The 23,411-nt window shown below is 44.9% G+C and overlaps 1 protein-coding gene across 1 annotated transcript in view; it reads right to left on the reverse strand.

Annotated features, from left to right (window-relative positions):
• The window catches only part of LOC146822798 (partitioning defective 6 homolog gamma-like), a 198,695-nt gene extending 178,454 nt beyond the window's left edge, over positions 1-20,241 (reverse strand). Inside the window, exon 1 of the mRNA XM_085606991.1 lies at positions 19,974-20,241. Within this exon, the coding sequence (XP_085463117.1) occupies positions 19,974-20,048 (75 nt within the window). The 5' untranslated portion in view covers positions 20,049-20,241. The remainder of the gene's footprint in view (positions 1-19,973) is intronic.
• Positions 20,242-23,411: the final 3,170 nt, after the last annotated feature.

A 23,411-nucleotide genomic window follows, 5' to 3' on the forward strand; every position in this document is an offset into this window, starting at 1 on the left:
CGCTGGTTCAAAAGCGCCCGCTGAGCAGCTCGCCTACAGTAGAACACAGAGCTGCGTGTGCATCTCTAGAGTGAAAGGTCAAGTATCACTGCAGGGTCCTTTTCAGAGGGGGTCTGAAATTGACAAAAAAAAAAACCTGATTGGCGCTAGCGTGGGCTACATTGTTCAAGGACACAGCTTGTTAGTATGCCCATTGTTTTAATCGCGCGCAAATCTTCGCCCATCAACAATTTAAATGAGGGATTTGCAAGAAACAAAATCCCGGCCCTCTAGATTACATCAATGCATTCATGCTTTTAAAATAAAAACTGCAGCACTAGTACGGATTCGTCAGTGTGCCATTTATTGGAAAACATAGCCCCGCCCCCTTGCCCCGCGCCAAACTCCGCCCACAATCCACAACTTTTTTTTTGTGAGTAGCTGCACTTAGTTTTTTTCCATTTAAAGCACCGTTTCAATCTACAACCCCCTAACGTCTGGGAACATCATCTGCTGAAGTTCTGGGTTTTCTGCAGTTCCTGCTTGAGCTCAACAGAATCACAACAGATGAATAGCCAGCTGGGATGTTACTATTGTTAGGATTTGCCACATAGAGTCGACTTTTAAAGACTTAACACAGACTGACAGCAGGCAGCTTTTTAAATGCAATTATCATTCCCGGCACTTGGTAATTTCGTTTTAGAATGAGGCCTCAGTCTGTCGAGTGCAAGTAGTGGGCTGTGCTCTTCGAACAAGTTCAAGGTTTGTTGGGTTATAAAATTGTGATAATTACACTAAATGTTACCTAGGAACAATATAATTTGGTTTATGAAAGAAATGAAAAGCCACCGCCGGCAGTAGGACACAGTGGTCGAGCTGCCTCGATGATTCACCAACAGGCTTTGTAGCCTTATTTTCACAATTTTGAAAAGAAAGTTACCGAATCCATATACTTTGTTTTGAATAAGTCAAAATGTGCACTTAACTGTTACACATGGTTAGAAAACACTGCATTTAGAGTAAAGTAAAATGGACTTTAGAGCACCAAAGGGGTGCGTTCCACTGACTATTTGCATTCCCATGCTGCAGGCATCCTATCCTGGATCCCAAGCGAAAGCACAATACAATACAGAATAATAAAGAGGAAAGTTCGGTTTCGGCTACTGTATCAACATCTCCCTGCACAAAGTCCAACACTTAAAGGCCTCACTTTCAGGATTTCGAGACAAACACTTTTTTTTCTTTCCCCTCCCCAAACAGACCCGTGAAAGGTTTTTAAAAGCAAAAAATGAGCAACACTTTGTAGGACTGACTAATGACAATGACCAAGCGAAAAAAAATAAAAAAATACAGAGAATGAAAGTAGTCTGGCAGTCGCCAGCAGGTAGTTATGGTTCAAACTATGTTCCCATAGGAAAAGCATTTTTTGACTTGCCTAGATCTTTGGGGGCATTTAAGGAATCTTAATGAAATTTTGCAAAAGGTGTCAAGTTAGGTCTTGTGTATGAAAAGTGTTGGGGCAAGCTGTCGGGGGGGGGGGGGGTGGGGGTAGGGTGGCAGAGGTAAAGAAAAACAAGCATTTACAATGCAATGGTCTCGGCAATATTATAGGTAGAGCTATTGGTATTGCTCATTATTTTTTTATCATTTTTGTATCCCTAAATAAATGGCATTGTCATTTCTATTGGCATTAGTTTTTGTTTTGCATATGTGATACCTATTGCATTAGCAGAAAGAGAGTGAGGTAGTGAGATAGAGAGAGAGTGAGGTATTGAAATAGAGAGTGAGGTAGTGAGAGAGTGAGGTAGATAGAGAGTGAGGTAGTGAAAGAGTGAGTTAGTGAGTGAGGTATTTTCTGACGTAGTGAGATAGAAACAGTGAGTGATGTGAGGTAGCGAAAGATTGAGGTAGTGAAAGAGCGTGAGGTAGTGAGGGATGTTGTGAGGTATTAAGATAGAAACAGAGAGTGATGTAGTGAAGTAGTGAGATAGAGTGAGGTAGTGAAAGAGTGAGTGTAAGTGACTTAGTGTATTTGAGAGAGAGAGTGAGGTAGTGAGATAGAGATGAGGAGTGCGGGGCAGAGTCAGGCAGCTCAAGACGGAGGCTGAACGTAACATCCTGTGCTGGGCTCAAATGGTAGGGAGCAGGAAACAGAGCTAGAAAACACGCTGCGTACGCACACTGCAACTTCACCAAAATCCAGAGCGGAGACGGAGCACAGGGTGAGCGTGGGTTCCAGCTCATGCACTAGAAAGTGCCGTGTGTGCTGCTGCTGCTCACAATACAGGAAGGAATTGTGAAGGGCAAATCAAGAACCGAGCTTACCGCTCATGCTGCGGAGTGCATCCTGCTATAATGTTTGTACATTTTTAACTCGTTTTTGAAACTTTTCTGACTGCATAGAGGTTATAAAACAATGTTTTAAGTACTATATTATACTAATTGTTGATCTCAGTAGAGGTCTTAATAAAAATGAAATGTTTAAAAAAAAAAAATACAATTTACAACGACACTGCGTGCATGTGCTCGAAAATCCTACATACAATACAGCAGGTTTTACCCAAAAAGCTAGGGACTGTCCGAAGGGTGTCCAACAGTCTTACAGAGCACCTACGTTCCAAGGTGAGAGCGCAAACAGAGACAAACAGTGAACAGCGGTGGTAAGGGGTAGCGGGGAATCAATACAGAAAGGGGCAGCTGGGTGGAGAGAAGATATAAATGCAAGAAGAAGCAGGTGCAGAACGGGATTATCAGAAACAGTTGTAAGGGGAGCAACGCTGTGAGGAGATTGTAAAGGTCAGAGGCGGGGTGAAAGATGTTTTGAACAAAGGTGTGGAGGTTAAAGAGGCAAAATGCACAAAGAAAAGGGCGGCAGAGTAGGAACGCGTGTGTATCGGATGGAGACTTCAAGAGTTTATTTGGGCATACGGCTTAGTGACTTCCCCTCCCTACTACTGTTCACCTTCAGGCTCTTGCCGGCCCCCGCCATCCGCCCCTGCATCTCGACTCCTCTGACACGGGAACTGGAGTCTTTCACGAGATCTGCCTGTCAGCAGCACAGTAAAACAGAGCACTGCCAACAGATCGCCTCCCTGTACCGGAACTACTGCTGTCGCCATATTGGTATTCTTTCTGTTACTGTTGGTGCTCTTGAAGCTACCGGAAGTGCGAAAACTAAGACGCATCAATACAACTTCTCCCTTTTGCACAAAGAAAAGGGCGGCAGAGTAGGAACGCGTGTGTATCGGACGGAGACTTCAAGAGTTTATTTGGGCATACGGCTTAGTGACTTCCCCTCCTTACTACTGTTCACCTTCAGGCTCTTGCCGGCCCCCGCCATCCGCCCCTGCATCTCGACTCCTCTGACACAGGAACTGGAGTCTTTCACGAGATCTGCCTGTCAGCAGCACAGTAAAACAGAGCACTGCCAACAGATCGCCTCCCTGTACCGGAACTACTGCTGTCGCCAAGAGGATGGCCGGGAACACAGAATACTGAACGAGAGAGGAGCTGAACAGGAGAGGGATGGAAATACAGGCAGACAGGGGTAACGGAAGGAGAGGCAAGGCAGGGGGCAGAGAAAGAGCGACGGGGAGTGAAAACAGAACAATACCGGCGGCGCTGGCGAATAACGTCATCTCACTGAAGGCAGTCCTCAAAAAATGGCGGATGAAAGCTTCGAAACTTTTTCGGATTCGGGGGCGTGTTCCTGCTGTTCGAGAAAGGGCGTGGCTAAAAAGTGGAAAGAACAGCAAGGAACACGCCCCCGAATCTGAAAAAGACGGAGCCTATTTGGAGGGACGGCTCTCTCCTCCAATGGCTGGCCTCCGTTTAGGAAGCCAGCCAATGGAAGAGAAGCAAAAAGAGGCGGGCTAAATAGCCACTCTAGGAAACATTAAATCTCCGACTTCCGGTTCTGCCTTCGGCAGACCGGATAGTCCTCGACCTAAAAAGAAGAGAAAAGAAATAAAAGGAAGGATGTGCGTTTTCCATGTTAATACCCATAGAGTCTTTAGACACGCTTGCAGCCCAAACTGCTGGACTGAATTACACCAAATTTGGCAGATAGGTAGCTTTTGGTTCCCAGGTTACGCTTTCAGTTACTTGGTGGGGACGCGCTTGTGTTAATATTTCCTGCCGTGAGGGGAACGGCTGAGATCCTGATATTGACACTCACTTCCAGCTTGCCATTATTCACCGCAAGGCCGTGAGGGGAACGGCATCACTCTGCTATAAACTACAACCCCCAGAGGCCCTTGCGCTCATCGCGCGCAGAACGTCAGCTGAGGGCGGGAAGCCTTCTTAAGGCCGGTGCGCCTCCAGCAGCGCGGGACGCGCGCGGGCAGCGCCCGGGCTAAGGGCAGGCCCGTCCTTGCCCGTCTCTGACTGGACCTGACTGGGCTGGGCCTCCCCCCTAACATTGTTGTTGTGTCCCAGCGCATAAGGTAGAACTGTGCTTTTTAGTTGTTTTGGATAGTTGGCAAGTGTTTATCGTTTATGTTGTCGAGGCCTGCGGCCTTTTAATTTGTATTAACTTTAAGGTTAATTATTAACTTATACGTGTATCCTTGTTTCTCTGTATTGTTGATACTGCTTTGAGATCACATTGCCACTGGTGTGCTCCCAGCACATGATGGCGGGCAAGGGGAAGCGCACGAGTGGAGGTGGGTCTGTGTCTGGTACTCTTGACCATTTTATTACCAGAGCAGTTTCAGAACATGAATTAGCCATTACTGAGCGTCGTCTATCCTCAGAACTAATTCAAGCTAGACGCTCATCTTTGGGAACACTTGCATTAGTGAAATCTCCCAAGAGTTCAGCAGAGCAGGTTTTAGGTGACCAAGCGCAGCGGGGGAATATTGGGGATAGCACTATCATATCATTGGCCCGTGATGATTCGACTGTTGCCTCGGGAGAAGTTGCCCCTACAATAGGCAGTGCTGCTAGTATTCTTAAACCTGTTTCTACTTACCCCCAGACAAGGGCTAGTAGTAAAGTTGCTAAATCTGCTAATCTCAAGAGGAAAAGAGCTGGGCTGACCCAGGGAGGGCGACAGGCAAAGCACTCCAATATTACAACAAATTTATCATCTGTGACGAGTGAGGCTCAGGCTGTTGATAACCTATTCTTGGCCGAGATTACCTATAGGCCCTCGGATCAGCCTCAATATAGCGATCGGATCTCTCAGATCGAGCAAATGGTCCGTTCTCTACTATTGCCACTCTTGGAAAGGGTAAAAGTGGTTAATGAAAAGGTTGAACGACTTGAGCAAACTATTTTAGACAACTTTTGTTCACTGAAAAATGTTATCAAACTAGTCACTAAAGACCGTGATAACCCCATCAGGAATAATTCCACTCTTTCTGTCCTGCCACCTTCTCTCTCTGACCCTGAGGCGTCATCCAAGGCCAATTCTTGGGTTGCCCCCCCCCAGGATCTTGGTTAAAGACAATGCCACCAATCAAGGTGCCGGTCAAGAAAGGGTTAGCCTAAGGGGTATATCTAGTACTAACACCGCAAGCAAGGGTGTGCATAAAGGAGCAAACATGGACTCTGGGGATAGAGCCAACAAATTCTCCAAGTCCCACATTCATCTTCCTCCAGACTCCACTCCATATGTTGTTGTTCTGACCGGTGTCCCCGAACTTAAAGATGGCACAGTGGAATCTTACCAACAACTCAAACACAAAGTTATTTTCTGGCTAAACAAAAACAGACCGATCCCGAACTATTTGGACGGGAAGATCCTCTTTGCCAGAAGAGTTAGCTGGGTGGCTAGACCCAAAGATGTCCCAGGGGACTCTATTATCATTAACTTTGAGGATGGACGCGTAGTGCGTTATATTTGTGATCACTCATTTGTATGTGATCGGTCGGAAATAAGGGTACATGATTTGGGGTATTTTTATAATTTTAATCCCAACATATCTGTAAGATCTGGTCAAGACCAGGCAAGACGGGGAATTAACCCAGTGCCCGCCACATACTCCCCTGATCCTATCAACAACTTGTGTTTTCCTGTAGCCTTAGCTTGACCGGCGCCAGAGGGGTTGCCCTCTACTACGTCTCCCATACCAAACACCCTTATAGGTGGGTCTCAGGGTAGAGGAGAGGTAGACATAGTGGCGCATAAGTCTTGCGCGAAGACTACATGTAAAATCTTAAATTGGAATATTGCGGACATTAGATCTAAAAGCAAGGACGAGATATGGGCTGGCTATGCTACATCTCATGATATCATAGCATTACAAGAAACCTGGGATACATCGAATAGCTTCTTTTTGGATGGTTACGTCCACTTTTATGTCCCAGCCACACCTAGCCTGGCGGGCAGGGCGAGGGGGGGCCTTGCACTTTTGGTCTCATTGAACCTGAAAGGATCCGCAAAACAGTTAGAATCAGGCTCCCAACACTGTCTAGTCGTTGAACTAGCGGTTGTAAATTCTCCAACTTTGCTACTTATTAATTTTTATAACTCTTCAGATAGTGTCAGTCCAAACCAGCATCTAGAATCTCTAGGGGAGGTTCTGGATAAATTCAGAGCGTCACATAATAGTCCCGAGGTCATCCTGATGGGTGACTTTAACATCCATCCTTGCAGTCTGGGATGTATTGTGGACGATGATGGGGGATTTCCCTATTCATCACCCACACACTTTGAACACACTAAACAAGGCGAGGCTTTGGAGAGCCTTTTGGCCTCCTCAAACCTCTTTAATCCGGTTGCTGTTTGGAAGGGCAGAGGTCTTTTACATTTAAAGGAATAGATTCAGGATCAGTCATCGATTACATATTTTTATCATCTCTGATTTTGTCTTTGGTTTTAAATTACAGGGTAGAAGACTGTTTTCAGTGACCATAATCCCGTGATAGTAGAGGCTGTTCCGGGAGGGTCACTGGTTTTTAAAGATATAATAATTTCAGGAACCACTGACCTTGCCTTAAAAGATCAGGGTAGGAGACTGAAATGGGCTAAAGTGACCCCGGTCACCTTCTTACAAGAGGTTCTGACCAAGGTTGAAACGGAGGTGGGTATATGTTTAGATCACGCTAATGCTAACTCAAGGATAGTCGAGGCCTTTAACACCATTTGCCTACAAGTAAATAACGCCCTTTTGGTAAAAACCAACTTAGGCGGACAAATAGGCAAAAAATGGTTTGACACTAATTGCACTAAGGCTCACTCTGCCCTTTGAAAGGCATTAAACGAAACACCTAGAAATAGACCATTGATTGTATCCTTGAGGAAACAACATAAACAGGCCATCACAGCTCGTAAAAATGAGATTGAGGAAGATGCATGGAATAACTTACAGTCACCCGAAACCCTGCGGGATAGTTCCAAATTTTGGGGAGTGGTTAACCACCCATACTTTTCTGGTAGCGAGATCCAGGCTATGGAATGTAGTATTCCTGACGAGCAGTGGTTAGCTCATTTTGAAAAAATGTATAGTCTATACTCACCTGGGCATTCAGATGGGATGCTACCTCCTAACCAGGTTGGCCTAGTTTTGGCCTTTAGGGAGGAGTATGTGGAAAAAGCTATTCACGAGACATCCAAAAACAAGGCTCCGGGTCCAGATGGTGTCCCTGCAGACTTATACAAGTCTGCCCCTAAATTTTGGGCCAAAATATTAACAAATGTTTTTAATGCCGCTAGAGACAAGAACATCCCTGAGTCTTGGGCTAAGTCCATTATTATTCCAATTTTTAAAAAAGGTCAGAGGGGCGACACGGCCTGTTATAGGCCTATTTCCTTAATCGACTCTGCTGTTAAAATCTTAAGCAGTCATATTGGGTAGGCTGACCACGTGGCTTGAGGGTAGTGGCATACTATCTAATGTTCAATACGGCTTCAGGGCTAACAGGAGCACGCTGGATCAATGTTTAAACCTTCATTTACTTATTTGCAAATACACCATCGCAAAGGAGGGGTCCTTGTATATGGCCTTTATGGACCTCTCGTCAGCCTTTGACCTGGTTAACAGGTCAAAGCTGTGGAGAATCCTACTGGATATGGGGGTTGATCCCCCTCTGGTTGGCTTCTTGGCGGACCTGCATCGCGGCTTATTAGCCTCGGTGAGTTACCCAAGGAGGAAGGTGTACCAGCTGCTTTAAGTCAGAGAGGGGTGTTAGGCAGGGTTGCATATTGGCACCCCTCCTCTTTACACTGTATATAAATACTCTGGACCCAGCTTTGGCCAATTCAGCGGCGGACGTTCCGCATGTAGGAGAGACTAAGATCCCAGTTCTCCTATATGCTGACGACGCCGTGCTTCTGGCACGTACAGGTGTGGCCCTTGATAGATTACTGGCCTCTTTTGGTGATTTCATGACCTCCTTAGATCTGAAAATTAATACTCATAAGTCTCAGGTCATGATTACTGGTCAGGCCAGCAGGAAAAAGAAATCTAAACCATTTTTTTGTCTAGGACACGAGGTAAAAAGGGTCCCCATTTTTACTTATTTAGGGGTTATCTTTAATGAGAAAGGAACGTGGGGTCCGCAACATAAACTAAAAGGCAACTCTGTGGCAAGATCGGCCGCAGCTATACTTGGTTTTGCCAAACGGTTGGGAGCTCCCCCCATGGAGGCTATTTTGAAAGTATATAAAGCTAAATCTTTGGCCATAGCCGCCTATGGTTCCGCCATTTGGGGTCATACTAATACCGACACCATCCAGAGGGTGGAGAATATGTTCTTTAGATCCCTGTTGTCCGTCCCTCAGTCCACACCCACCTTTACGATACACTCAGAGTTGGGTGTGGGTTATGTAGCAGACCTAATTAAAGTGGCCCCCGGTATTTGTTGGTTAAAAACTTGGCTTAATCAGGAAATTTCTTTAACCCACCTGATACTTAAGGATTGTCTTGCCTTGGACAGAGCCCACAGAATCCCCTGGTTGGCATACGTTAAACGTACACTGGCAATAGTGGGCAGACCAGAGCTATTTAATTCCCCTGATTGTATTAATAAGAAGGATGTTATGGGGATTAAGACCGCATTAGTCACATTATTTATGGCTGAGAGGGAGGACTTGGAACTAAAAAAGCCATTAGTTAGAAGGAATTCTGCGCTTATAACTGTTCCTGGTCTTGAACCCTACTTGGCCTTTGTAACCAGTCCATTTCACAGGTTTCTCCTAATCAAATTTCGCTTTAATCTGATACATTTTGTGCTTGGTTTTTTTCCCACATGGGCTACCCCTGAAAACGCAACCCCATGTGATTGTGACAATTTCTCTACTCAGGACACACTACATTTTATTATGTTCTGTGAGCACTATGCACAGATTAGGAAAAAATACCTGTTACCTATCCTAAAGGAGGCTGTTTTTTTACAAGTGCGGCCAGCGCTCCTGTTCTTGCAACTTTTACCCAGCATTAACATTGCATTCTATGTATCAAGCTTTTTAGTTGCGGCTGTTCGCATAAACAAGAAGCGTGTCAGCGTACGGCCAAGTCCCAATATGACTGACCTGGTGTGAAGGGCTGGTGGTTTCTCCTGTTGGAGTTTTTATTCTTATTAGACTTTTTACATTGAAATTATATTATTGCATCTTATTTATTTTTTTAAATTTTGAATTGAACTCATGGAAATATGTTCATTTCAACCTTTTTTAAATCTTGACAATGTTATTTAGAATCACTATTGTAATTGATGAACTTTTGTCCTGTATTTTATGTGACTGTTTATGTCTTTTTTTGATTTTTATTAATCGAATAAAAGTAATTGACTGACTACATGGTGTATATCTGTTCAGTAGTTTGCAAGGAATTAAAAGAAATCCAAATTTGTAGATCTACTACCGCAAAGACTTTGCCCGCCAGCAAATTTGCAAATATTGCCATGAATTAAAATAAAGAAATACAAATAAGAAAAAAGCTGTCTCCCACGCCTGTTTATCAATTAGGACGACCCTGGATGGGCCAGGTCTAGAGAGCATGCCAACTGAGGGGGTGGGTGCGCGTGCCCCCCCCCCCCCCCCAAAAACCCGAGCATATTTTTGCAACGGAGCCAACCCTTCTTCAGAGCTACATACAGATATATGAGGGGGTTACGCGGACCCGCCCCCTCCCTCCACCCCAGCATCACTACCTCTTTTTTTTTTTTTAAGGAGGGAGGGGCACACAGACCACGCCCCCCCCCCCCCCCCAGCTAGGGCTATTGGAAGCCCCAGGGTTCACCACCTCCCCTGGGCTAAATGCAAGAATATAGAGGGGGCCCACCAGGACCACAGCCCCCAGGGACCACCACCATCCCACGGAAATTCAAAAATGAAATCCGGGCGCTACAGGGTCACAGGACCACCAGCTTCCCGGTGTGGCTCATGCAGGCCAAAGGAGGGGGGGGGGGGCTGCACCCCCCATCCTTGAACGAATAAGGGCCCGGGGATCCGCCACACCCCAGGGCCATCTCCTGCTATGTTCCGGGAATCCCACCTTGGGATGCAGCTGTTTGCTTTTGCTTGGCGGGAGTTGTGATAGCTCCCACCAAGCTAAAGAAAACACTGCTTCCAGCAAGCGGGAGCTGTTTAAAATGTTACAGTCTGCTGGAAGTGGAGACTGCCCTCTTTTCGTACCCGCAGCCAGGGAAACACATCAAACTATTGCTCTTGCACGAATGGAGCTGCTTTTCCAGCATCTCCCTGCATACGAGAGCAATACTGGCTCCCTCAGAAAGGGGGCTGGCTGGATCGTGGAAACATTGAGGCGATCCCCGCAGTCCCATAGGACACTGGGTTCCCTGGGTGGGACCAGGGCACCCAAGGAGACACGGCCTGGCACAAGGGGATGGAGTCTCTGAGGCAGAAAATGGCCTGGGGAGGAGGCCATGTGGTGCCCCTGCCCCCATTGATTTGTGACCGGGGGGGTGGGGGTGGGTGGAGTCCCTGGGGCCAAAAATCAGCCCTGGAAGGGGTGAGGCGCAGTCATCCTTCCCCATTAAGTCCTGGCCCTGGTGTTCATTTCACAGAATTAAACCTCAACTGAGGCACTTACAAAGATAAACCCAGTATGATGAACATTTAAACAAACGGCCCTCCAGCGCGTTTTTCACCGATTTTAGTGATGCGTTCTTGATGCCGAGGAAGATGAGGACATCTCCACTAAAGAAAGAAGCACTTACTTCATATAGTTAAGAAGAAGGACCCTTATTTGGTGGATATTTATTTACCTCTTTATAGTCTTGTTGTCTCCTCAATAGAAGGAGTCATGTTATCACAGATTTCAAAACAAAGACGTACCAGGAACAATCACATTGCCAAAACGGACACATGGTCACATTTCCTCATGCTCCCTCAAGCAGCTGTAGTGCAGAATACATACTAACATTTACCCAAGGAGGTAGCACTTAGTAACTACCCAGAGAAATAACTCTACTTGGGTAGGTATTTTGTGCAAAACTGTGGAATATTGGTGAATTAAAGGGTAGGTACGGGTCTCATTGACACACCCACACAGACATACACACCCACTGCCAGACCCACATGCACCACTCACAGACCCATACAGCCACTCATGCACCTAACTAACAGACCCATACAGTCACTCACAGACCTGCTGAGACTAAAGCACCCACTCCCAGAATCACTCATGCACTCAGACTGATTCACCCTCATGGAGGCACTTGGAAACTCACTCACTCCCACAGACACTCACACACCCACCCAGGGAGACTTTTGCAGCCACTCCCAGAACCTCACACACCCATTGAGACACTCAAGCACTCACTCCCACATCCAACCACTGAGACACTCATGCACTCACGCACTCACACGGTCTCAAACATTGCAGGTAAGAAATATTTTAAAAACCTTAAAATTCACTGGGGAAAAAAACCCACAAAGATTACATGGATGTTATAGTTAGGCTGATATTTCACTCGTACAAAACCAGAGAAATTCAACAGCTATAGTAACCAGAGCTAACTATAACTTGCACCCCTGCAATATACTGCTTATAACCTCACATGTTACATTACTCATGACATGGTCAGTAAAATCACTGATGACATCATCCATAGAACGGACACCACTTTACAACCGCTCAAACGCCCACACTACTACTCACATACACAGACACATACAAGTACTCACACGACCACTCAATCATCCATACAGCCACTTACACACCCACTCACACATACAGCAACTCACACCCATACAGACATTCCCTTACCCATACAGCCACTCAGACAGTCACTCATCCTTACAACCACTCACTCAGTCACACACATCCATAGAGCCACTCACACACACACACCTTACCCATACAGCTACTAATGCACCCACTCAGTCATCCATACAGGCACTCATACACCCAGTCACTCACCCATACAGCTACTCACACACCTACTTATTCACCCAACACTCATACACCCACTCACTCACTATCACATACAGTCTCCCACAACCACTTACATACCCATTAACGCCTCCATACAAGCACTCCCAAGTCTGCTCGCTCACCCATACAGCAATTCACACTCACTCTGCAATACAGCCACTCACACACAAACTCACTTAACCAAACATCCACTCAAACTCCACTCACTCACCCATACAGCCACTTACACACTCAATTATTCACTCATACACACTCAATTATTCACTCATACAGCCATTCAGGCACCCACTCACTCTCCCAGTCACCCCCCACATACACTCACTCAGCCACTGACAACCCCACTCACCCACCAATACAGCCACTCACACACCCAACTGTTCATCCATACAGCCACTCACACAACCATAAAGTCACTCACATAATCTATGTTAGAAGTAGTATCATTCATTAGTAGTACACCTAGTATACCAATTCAACTATGTTAGTACCTTAGTATATACGTTGATGATAAATTCTTAGAAAATACTTACAATTACTGGATTATGTAATCAGTGAAGGTATTAAAGATATCAGTGATGTTACTGACCAGGTCATGAGTGATGTAATATGTGAGGTCATAAGCAGTGCATTGGAGGGTTTTAAATTATAGTTAGCTCAGGTAATTAGAACGGATGAATTTCACTGGTTTTGCACTAGTGAAATGTTAGCCCAACTAGAACATCCAAGTAACTTAAGGGTTTTCAGTAAATTTCTAATGTTTTTTTCTAATTAAATTTCCCCAACTATAATGGCCCTGTAACCTTTGGGTTTTTTCGGTGAAAAGAAAAACATAAGTCAGCCTTCTGGCTAACAGCTGACAAAGCAACATTGAAGAACCGATGCAGACAAAAGCAACGTTACTTAAGAATGGACTGAAAGAAAAATTGAAAGTTGAGGTCAAACTAAATTTAAAATGAGGAAGCATCGAGCACAAAGGACATTTTTCCAATGGAGACAAAAACAATCAGTTATAATGACATGCATAGGTCAAATAAATTTGAGGGGGGGGGGGGGGGGGGGGGGAGGACGCTGAAATGTAAGCCAGAGATCTGCATGAGCGCCCATTTCCACAAGAAGGCTAAGAGGTGGGATGCCTTCACTATTTGAAAGTCTAAAAAAAGGAATCTAAATATTTCATGCAGAATGAATGTTGGAAACTGGTGTGTACATTTTACGCCACATGATTCAGTGTCTTTATGGTCCACGAATGGCCGACTACCACGAGCAAACAATCACAAGCGTACACGCAGCAGTAAATAAAAAAAAAACAACCTATGTTTATGCTTTTGTTTTGTTAGCGCCACTTTCTTATGTCGAGGAAGTGCCACGCAATGGGCTCACTGTGCATTTTTCACAAAAGGTATTGGATGAGCAGGGTGCAAGTTTCTGAAAGCAGTCAGACAACAATAAAGTACGAATCACTGTGCAGACCAGAGGTAACAAGAGGTTTACTCTCCCTTGCAATCGCTCCAAGAAAACCCCACATAACTTTCTGAGAAAGTGACTGGCATAGAAGACAGAAGTTAGTTTAGGTGGGTTGTATGATGGAACCATGCAGGGAAATACTTTGCATACATTTACAACACATATGCTTTTATAACGCATGCCATTACCATGCATTATTTTTTCATTTAAAAAAAAATGTTTGTAGGGTAGACCCCCACACCACCCCAAATTACCTTACATGCGTAGTGAAGGTGTGCGTTGTAAAGGCATATACTTGGTAAAAAGGTGTGTTAAAAGGCAAAACACTGTAAAAAACCTTGTTGTAAAGCTGTTTCCCCATTTTGGTCCATGGCATTTATAAACGTTTAGGGATCGGATGTGCAAATCCCTGGACAATAAGACCAGGGCACAAGTCAGTTGAACTTGTCCCAGTTTAACTTTCAGGCACCGGAACACGTTCACCAGTGCCTGTACTTAGTCTGCTTTCCATTCCCAGCAGCAACGTGTGGGCAGCGAGGGAGCTTTTTTAACCCCCTCCAGCTAGGCCCAAGTAAAGGGGCCATCCGGCCTCCTTTTGTTTGAATATCCTGACTGGAGGTGGCCTGGAACCTCACACTTAAATGTAAATGCCAGGGAGGGGAAACAAAAGGCAAAAAGCATGTTATCTCTAGACAGGTACTTAAGAGAGGCATGCTTTTTACTTTGTTATGTCCTTGTATATAAGAGATGCATGCATTTAAGAAGGTCAGGTGTGTTGGTCCATCCCAGTATTTACACAAACAATTTCAGTAGCACTATTTTATTTCTTTTATAGCGCTATGCAACCCAATGCAGGGTGTCAGAGCTTTTTACGACATACACTTTATACATTGACAAATCATGTACGTGTGTTAAATCAATGTACAAGATAAGTTACACGAGACAGGGTTACATGGTGTAGGGGGTCACATGTCCTTCATAGCTCACTGTCCTATATTACAAGGATTACAATTGATGAACTTCAGGAAACTAAAGCATGGATCTCTGTGTTAAAAGCAGTAACCCATTTTACCATCTACATAAAATAAAAACTGTCATCTGTTGGCTACGTGATGTACTTAGCAGGAGACACGTTAACCCTGTATGCTACTTGGATTCAAATCTGGGACTTCACAAACCACAGATCTCTCCAAGAAACGCTTTCACCTCCAGAGTTATATTTTCATTATTACTATTCCCTGAGATTTACTGGGCACCTTTACAGCAGATGCCTTAACCCATAAAATATTTTAAAATGCAGACTTTGCAACCAATTAAGCAGAACAGATCTATTGCCATGCTTCTCCTTGTTGCCAATTTCTTTGTGACAGGGTTTAAAAAAAAAATTAATATACCAGTTGAGGCCCAGATTTTGCGTTGGGATTGCGCCACTTTTGACACAGCTCAGGCATCAAATCTCATTTGTTAAATCTCATAACGTGCTTAAATTTACTAATGACATACCTGATAAACATATGAAGTCTTAATATCTAATGCCACTTCTTGTGATGTCACATCTAGTTAGGTCACTCCCTGTTATGTTACATCCAATGTCACGCGTCGTGACATCATGCGCTGTGGTGGCATGCGTCATGATTTCACTGGCATACTGCCCAACCTGGTTAGTCCCCCCCCCCACTTCTGTTTTTTAGGACTTGTGCCCTGAATAAGACTAATGGGAACATGTGGATTTCAAACTGAACAAGCATTGGCATAGCCAATTGGTCTCGCCTTTGGGACCTTATAAGTGTTTAGCCATGCAACAGTTGCATAACTAAATACTTATAAGGTCCCAAATTGAGACCTATTGGCTATGCAAAGCAGCCGTGTGGCCGCAAAAGTTAAAGTGATCACGATCAAACATCAAAGCGGCCGCCAAAGTGAAAGTAATTGCGGTAAAGCACGGCGCCCGCGCACATGCACTGTACCTCTAGGCTGGCCTGGTAGCACTTTTTGGAGCCCTCTCAATAAGTCCCGCCAGACCAGCGCATAAGCTGGGTCAGGCGAGACCTAAAAACAGACCATCTAGGATTGGAGTTCACACACTTCACATCCTTCTTCCAAACGGAAGTGGTGTGCAGTTTTAAGGTTAATTGCGTTAAACTTTGAGGGGATTGAAAAAAGGAAGCAGAATTGTTCCAAGAAAAGCTAGTACTGACTGGTGAAAACGGCATCCAATTCTAACAGGGTGGTACACATCACAAAACCTTAGTACTGATGTACCCCATTCACAAGACTGTCGAAAAAGCTTAAAATAAGTTTTTAAAAAACCTTTCATGCTACTCATCGCAAAGTGCTTCAATGACTCGTCAGATGTAGTAAGCGCTACATAAATACATCATATAAGTGCACTCAAACAGCACGTGCCACTTGGGAAGGACTGAAGCAGCAGTTGTCAGAAGCATCTGATGTTCCACAGCGTTAGGGGAGGGAGCCCTTCTGGACAAAGATTGCCTGCTGAACATCAAAATGTCACTGGTGTACCAGAGACTGATCGTTTAGTATTCCTTGGAGAGGTAACAAGCAGCTGAGACCAAACCAATGACTTCGGACTAATTTTCATAGGCCACCCATAAACCATCAATTTCAATCGCATAATGCACAATAAAAACTGTATGGAAAGTAGGGGAGTTTCCAATAGGCTGACAGGTCTGGGGCATCTCAGCACAACACGTGGCTTACCCGTTGGCATCCATACTTTGCCAGGCTCTGGTTGTCTGAAATTTCATAACTTCCATAAATTCCAGTCCACCCTGGGTAACAATCGTGTTTAGGTGGCAAAATATAAGGCAGTGTACCTCCATACCTGCCCCCTTCTGTGCTGCCTTCTTCATTAGTATGAAACTCCCTCTTTGCACGTACCTTCCTACCCTGTTCTGTCTTCAGCCCTTTACATGCACTTTCTCCCTTCTTTCTGCAAGCTCTGGGTTGTGTACCAGAGTGCGTGCTTTAAGACAGCATGTTGCACACACATCCAGCTTAATTTGCAGTGCTTAATTTGCAGTGCTTAATTTTCAAAAGAAAGCGTCCCGGTGCCTGAAGCTCTGCTCAGAAGCCTATGGCTGGTGCAATTAAATATTGGTGCCATGAATATCCATGCTAGTAGTCTTAAACCACCTGATCCCTCTCTTATCCACTACCAGACACTCCTTGCACCTTTAACTCACTAGTGCAGGTTCCCGCGTTCTCCCTGTGTCTAGGTTTTTCCATCTTTCTCTTCATCTGTCTTTCTGAATTATGTGTTTTTCCCTCTCTTGCTCTCGGTAAATATTTGATGCAGAAAAATAAGTGCTGGTGCCAACCACCGGCTCAAATTAAGCACAGCACATCACAGATATGCTACATATGGACTATCAGCAAAACACTCAACACACCCAAAATTCAACAGTAGTCTTAAGGCAATGCATTGTACACCCATCCAACACAGCACAGATACACACACCATACAGGTGAACATCAATGTGCTCATAACAGCTCTCCACACAAAAAGAACAATTGATGGACAGAATGCTAAACAATGTCAAACATCACGCTGAGTACAGAGACCTGGGCCAATTCCATCGTTTTTTGCTCCCCATGCCATTCTAGTTTAAACCTGGCCATATGCAAATCAGTGCATAGGACTCCAGTGGCATGGAGAGCGCGAGACTCACGTCTGGGCATACCCGGTCCCACTCGGGTTGACAAACGTTGCTGTAGCACGTTTCGCCCTAAGTGGGATGGCTATGCCCAGAAATGGGTCCCTTGCTCACTGTGCCACTGGATTCAAGCTAGCCTGGCTGATGAGGGGGGAAACCCCAACCAGTCCCAGGATGCTTTCTTCCGGTCCAATAAGGACCCGGCTTAGCAGTTTAAGCTGGACGGTTCCCATGAGGAGCTGTGCCAAGACGGACATGCATATGGCTGGGTCCAAACTGGGGTGGCACAGTGAGTAAAATAACGATGGATTTAACCCATCTCTCGACTGGGGGTGAACGCTTGATTTATTCAACATTCCGCCCATCATTTGTTCCTGAAGAACAAAACAGCTCTACACGCCAGGATAAAACGCACTGTGCAGTACGCCCTCGATTGGTTTCTACAGCATCACAGAGCGTGCGCCACTTCTGCTTCCGCCAGACAATGAGCACCCTCCGGCTTCAACACAGGAAAAAAAAATGCACCCATTAACTGCCCACAGAATATGGGAACATTCTACTTGAAGCGCATCCTTTAGCCTAATCAGTCTCAAATCTGCAACGGAAAACGGGGAGCGTTTCGGAAAACACCTAGTCAAAGAAATGTGACGCCATACCGATGGAACACCTTAGCATTCAGAAATGATATACACGACAGTGGTCGCATAGTGTGACAAAGATGATACAGGATATCGTCTAGGTACCATTCAGTTAGCTTATGTCACTTATTTATTACTCAAGTAGGTAGACCGTACCGCTTGTGAGAATCCGAACAGAATAAACTCTGATCAAGTCAAGGACGCTCAACGGCACCATGCTATTGTTTATTTACTCAGATGATTTGCATCAAAATGTAACTTGTGAGCACGTTTCCCTAACTCTCCAATAAGCCTATTACAACAGTTTGCATAAATGAGTTTGAATTGCTAACACAGTTACGATTTGCATACTTTCAAAAGAGTTCTCTGGTCGTGTTTACTGCTTGCAAAAAGACCAGCCATGCGAAAGAGACTCATCCATTAGCCTCCCAGATCAGACGAAAAGAGTTATTTAAAGGCAGTACATTCAGGAATGCACGGATGAGATCAGGTGATTTAGGCAAACATGTCTTAACAGGATTAACAGAGCAACACGGGCTCGAGTCTGGGAGTCACATTCTGACTCATCGGGTGGGGGGTGGTAAACTGCAGCGGGGGTGAGACGATGGGAACGCAGAGTGCAGCGGGCCGTCGGTGCAGGGAGGTGGGGGGAGGGGTCAAGACAGTCCTGGACATGGAGAGGGGGTGGCTGGCTCGCAGTACTGCCACATATTTCACACGTATACTCAGTTTTGATGGTAAAGTTACTAGGCTTTTATTATAATTTTTTAATAGGGCAGACAGAACTATTCCACTTTAATAGGGACAAAGCAGTCAAAAGTCGACAGAGCTTTTACAGATTTGATAGGAAAACCCCTGCTTTTACCAATGAGACAGGCTTGCAATGGGTTGTGCAAATCGATGCACTGGGGCCGCTATGCTTTCAACGAGATGGCGGGGACTTTTTGAAACAGGTAAAATAGTGCCTTTCATTGAACACTAGAGATAAGGCTAATATTTTGAGAGTGCGTGCTACATAATTCCATCCCTTGAAGCATTGCAAGTCGCACAAACAGAGCCATAAGAATACTGCGTGTGCAAAATAACACTTATGTGAGACGTGAGAGACGACTGCCTGGTGAGAAAAGTTTGAATACATGATCCATTACTTTTTGAATGGATTGTGTCTGTGGTCATTTTGTGTGAGGGACATGTGATTTTAAATAAACTTGAACCAAACAGCATATTCCAATACATGCAAGTAGCCAGCGATGCAAACGTTTCCCAGGGCAGGGGATGCACAGGCAGCAGTGACTTGCGAACTGAGACTTTTAGCACCACCGCCACACACACGCTCATCCTACAGCAACAACAGGTAAATGTAAATACTGTAGACTCAGTCTACCCAAAAAAATTGTGACTTAGGAAAGTGGCCGGAGATACCAACAAAAAATGGGTTGAAGATAACAAAAGACAAGTATATCCACCAATCAATCTTCTGTCCCATGTTTGAGCAACAGCCCAGTTGTGTAAAATGACATTGAAAACTGTGTACTCCAGAAACACCAGCAAGCAATTAATATGAACAGACCTCCTATTCATTGAACTTTATCAAGCTAACTGAAACTCTGCAATTAACAATGAAGTAAAATACAGAATGTCGTCGAGAACGTAGTCTCTAGCTCTGCTGTTTCCCTCTCAAGGAGACGCATATGGAAGGGGATAGGTCCAAAGTGGGGAAAGAGAGCTGGTACTGGATGCCCCGGCACCTGACATTCCAGGGATTCCCAGGCGTAATTGACACCGCAGACTCCAGTCTCCACACTACAGGAGCTGTACGTAAAGAGAGTACCCGTACCTCAGTGCAATTGAGAGCTGAAGCCACTCACCTTACTCTTCACCTCCACGGTGCTGTTACTCTCCAGGAAGCGCAGGTTCTGCGACCTGCTGAAGCTGCGGTTCATGGCCACTGCTGCTTCGGCCGCCTTGGCTGCGGATGCAGGTGCCCCTACCGGGCGCGGGACGCTATACGTAACTGCTTCTATCCGGGGGCCGTGCGTACACCCGTGGATAAACTCGCTACCTCACCCTGGACGCTGAGGATGCTCTCCCACGCCTCGCGCCCGACTCCTGGGATTGCTCACTCCACAGATTGATAGTTTACAAACACTGACGACGGACACAACACTAGGCAGGTTTCACAGACACAGAGAAGGGACCAAGAGGCAGTATATCACACATACAGAGGGAGAAAAAGTTTTATGGCCCGCAGAATATAGACACGGAAAGAGGACTCCCACTGACAAGCGTACCTTCGAGGAGGCCATATTAAAAGGTACATCAAACCTAATTTCTTTAAGAATACCTGCGGCAATAGCTATTCTTCTCTTTGTCTCTGGAGATAAAACAATCGTTGTTCTTGATAACGGATATATTGAAAAACTGTTTTTCAGTTCTAATGTTTGTCACAATACCCATGAATGTTTTGTGTGCAGATTTTATATTGCGCGAACTCGACCCGAAGGTATTGGAGCGCTTTACATGAGCACCGATTACGTTACATTCAGGCACGGGGAGATTAAGTGATTTGCCCAGAATCACTGGTTTCCAGCACCAAAGTCGGCAGTCTAGTTGACGGACCATATCCTCTCCCCATGAGATGGTAGGTTTCACTTTTTAATGTTGTGCGTCCTTCTTAAATACAATATATTTCCATAGATCTACAAAAGGTCATCCCTTTACAAACTCCAAAATGTTATTTCGTTCCTTTTACTCTAATAGGATCGCCCTCTCAAACATCTTGCCCGCCTACCCCCTCAGTAGAGCCACCTGAACGTGCATTAGTGTCATTGCAATTAAGATTCTTCCCCTTTGAAATGCCCGTTATGTTGAGGGGTGTCGGACAAGGGAGAAAGGGGCGGGCGTTGATATGCGCCTTGTTGCGAACTATGCCCCATAGCAACCCGTTCAGTAAACCAATGATGTAAGGCTAGCAATGCATACAAAGGAGTCTTTTCTTAGAGCCTATTATGAATCCAATTGTATGCAAACTTGTTTTTCGTATTGTTTACGTGCCTATTTTTTATGAGACCCAGTGTGCCGGTATTTTTTCTTCTTCTTGGTGTGTTCGTTTTCTTTTAGTTTTTCAAAGTGAATTTTCGCTTATAGAGCATTGTCCTGTTCAGCAGAAAACTTTAAATTAGCAAACTAACATAATTTAATTTTACCGTGATTTCTGGTGTAACAATTTTGAACTACCTCGGCGATTCCCCAGTGTAGTCCATTGTCAGTTCTGAAACATTTGTTTGAAAAGATTATTTGTTACCGAAAGCCAAAAGGCGAACTAGCTACTTTAGTAGGACATCTGCCCACCCTGTTCTCTTTTACAATCTAACTCGTATAAATCAAGCGGCAATTTTTAATACTGAAGGGGAACACCGAAGGATGCCATTTTTTTGTATTGGAGAATTATTGAGCCAAATGATTTAGGTGGTAGATCCTCAATTTATTAAAAAAAAAAAAACATCTGGAAAGCATCAAAAGCACAGTGTGGCTTGTTCCCAGAAGCATCAGAAGACCTTCTTCTGGGAAAGCATCTAGTCTCATTTAAGCTCACACCCCATCTAACTTTCCCTGCTTTCTTCAACCTGTCCCAAGATGGAAGCACTGGGCTTGTTGTCTCCTGCCTATTGAGCAATGACCCAATTACTTACTGGTAATCTTCATCTCTCTTAGTCCTACTCTTCATCACTGATTGAGGTTCATTCCAGCTCAGGACAGGAAACAAAAGCACGAAATGCTAACCAATGACCATATACCCCCTGCCTGTAAGCCTTAAAGGGTTAGAATACCCTTATAAATTCCTGTATTACCAAGCCATGTCAAAGCCCTTTCATTGTGGTTCATTGACACATTTTTGATGTGTTACAGGTTATCGTTCCACCTATAACTCGAAGGGAGTTTTTGATAAAACTCCTGTGGGTGCAGCGTGACCTGTTGAAGGTGCTATGTGCATCTCATTCGAAAAGCTTCCTGCAGTGACCCGGAAGTTAACTACTTCCCATTGAGTTATAGGTAGAATGATAACCTACAACACATCAAAAAATGTGTCAATGAAGCGCAAAGGCGAAAATAGGTAAGTGATAGCAACTTACCTATTACAGTGCAGTCTAAAATTATATCGTTCCCCCACTCAGTCCTGATGAAAGTCCGCATATCTATAGAGACATGTAAGGACTGAAACATGTCGACCACTGATACCATGATCCAATAGGTGCAGTGGACCACTTACACATCCACTAGAGCACCTAACACTGTTATTAATCTTAATCCCTTCCTGACTAATAAAACACTCCGTAGAGGAAATTAGGTATTTTTAACTTCACTTTTTTCAGCTAATACTGATGACTTTATGACCATCACAGAACCAGGTGGTCTCCCTCCGGGTTGGAGGAAAGTTGACTGCCTGGAGAACGGAAAAATCAGGTGGAAAAGGACCCAATGATAAAACCACTCGCCTAACTTCTATAAGCGGAGAATCATGATAAACCAGTTGGTGTTTATGAGGGCCTTTGAACAACAGCTATAGACCCTGGTATTCCCAGATACGCAATTCATTACCCTCTGATTGACTATTTTCTTACTTTAACCATTCTGTGCCTCTGTCTGTCCCTAGCAAACACGTCTGGGTCAGGGTGACAGCTGGGCTTTGTGAATGCACTCTGGACAGTCTCACACAAAAGGAACTGAGGTGTGCCCTGCATATCCTGATGGCCCATCATCAGGCTGATGGGTCTTCCAGAGATAGAGTTGTTGGAGGAGCAGGGCTTTGCCTGTCCCCACACAAAGAGCTGCACACCCCTCTGTAGTGTGTCTAGAGCCAGGACCAGGAATGACCGGGTCTTGTGCACAGCAAAGATCTTTCTTTTAAGTCTCCCTACTTCAAAGGCTAAAAAATGGGTATAAGTACTGGACATACAAAACAAGTGAGAGAGGGAAGGGAATTGTCATAAAAATGAAGGGAAATACTCCTAGTCCCATTATGATACTTTAAACAAACAAAAGAAGGAGTATAACCAGGAGACCGATCAGAGTCTCCAAAATGCTGGGAAAAGAGCGCAAGGCACTAAGAATTCTCTCTTCTGTAGAAGACCCCTCACTCACCAACCTGGTTGGTGACATGCTTCATCATCGGGGTCCCACCCGGATAGCCGAGTGCCATCCGGGTGTGCTTCGACACCTGATTACAGTGGAGCGGGTGCTGGAGCAGAGTTTTCTGTTGAAAATTCATTGGGTTTTGAAGCTTCAGTTGTCTAAACGTGGTAAAA

This window comes from Triturus cristatus, chromosome 5_2, assembly GCF_964204655.1.
Source record: "Triturus cristatus chromosome 5_2, aTriCri1.1, whole genome shotgun sequence".
Taxonomy (NCBI): Eukaryota; Metazoa; Chordata; class Amphibia; order Caudata; family Salamandridae; genus Triturus; species Triturus cristatus.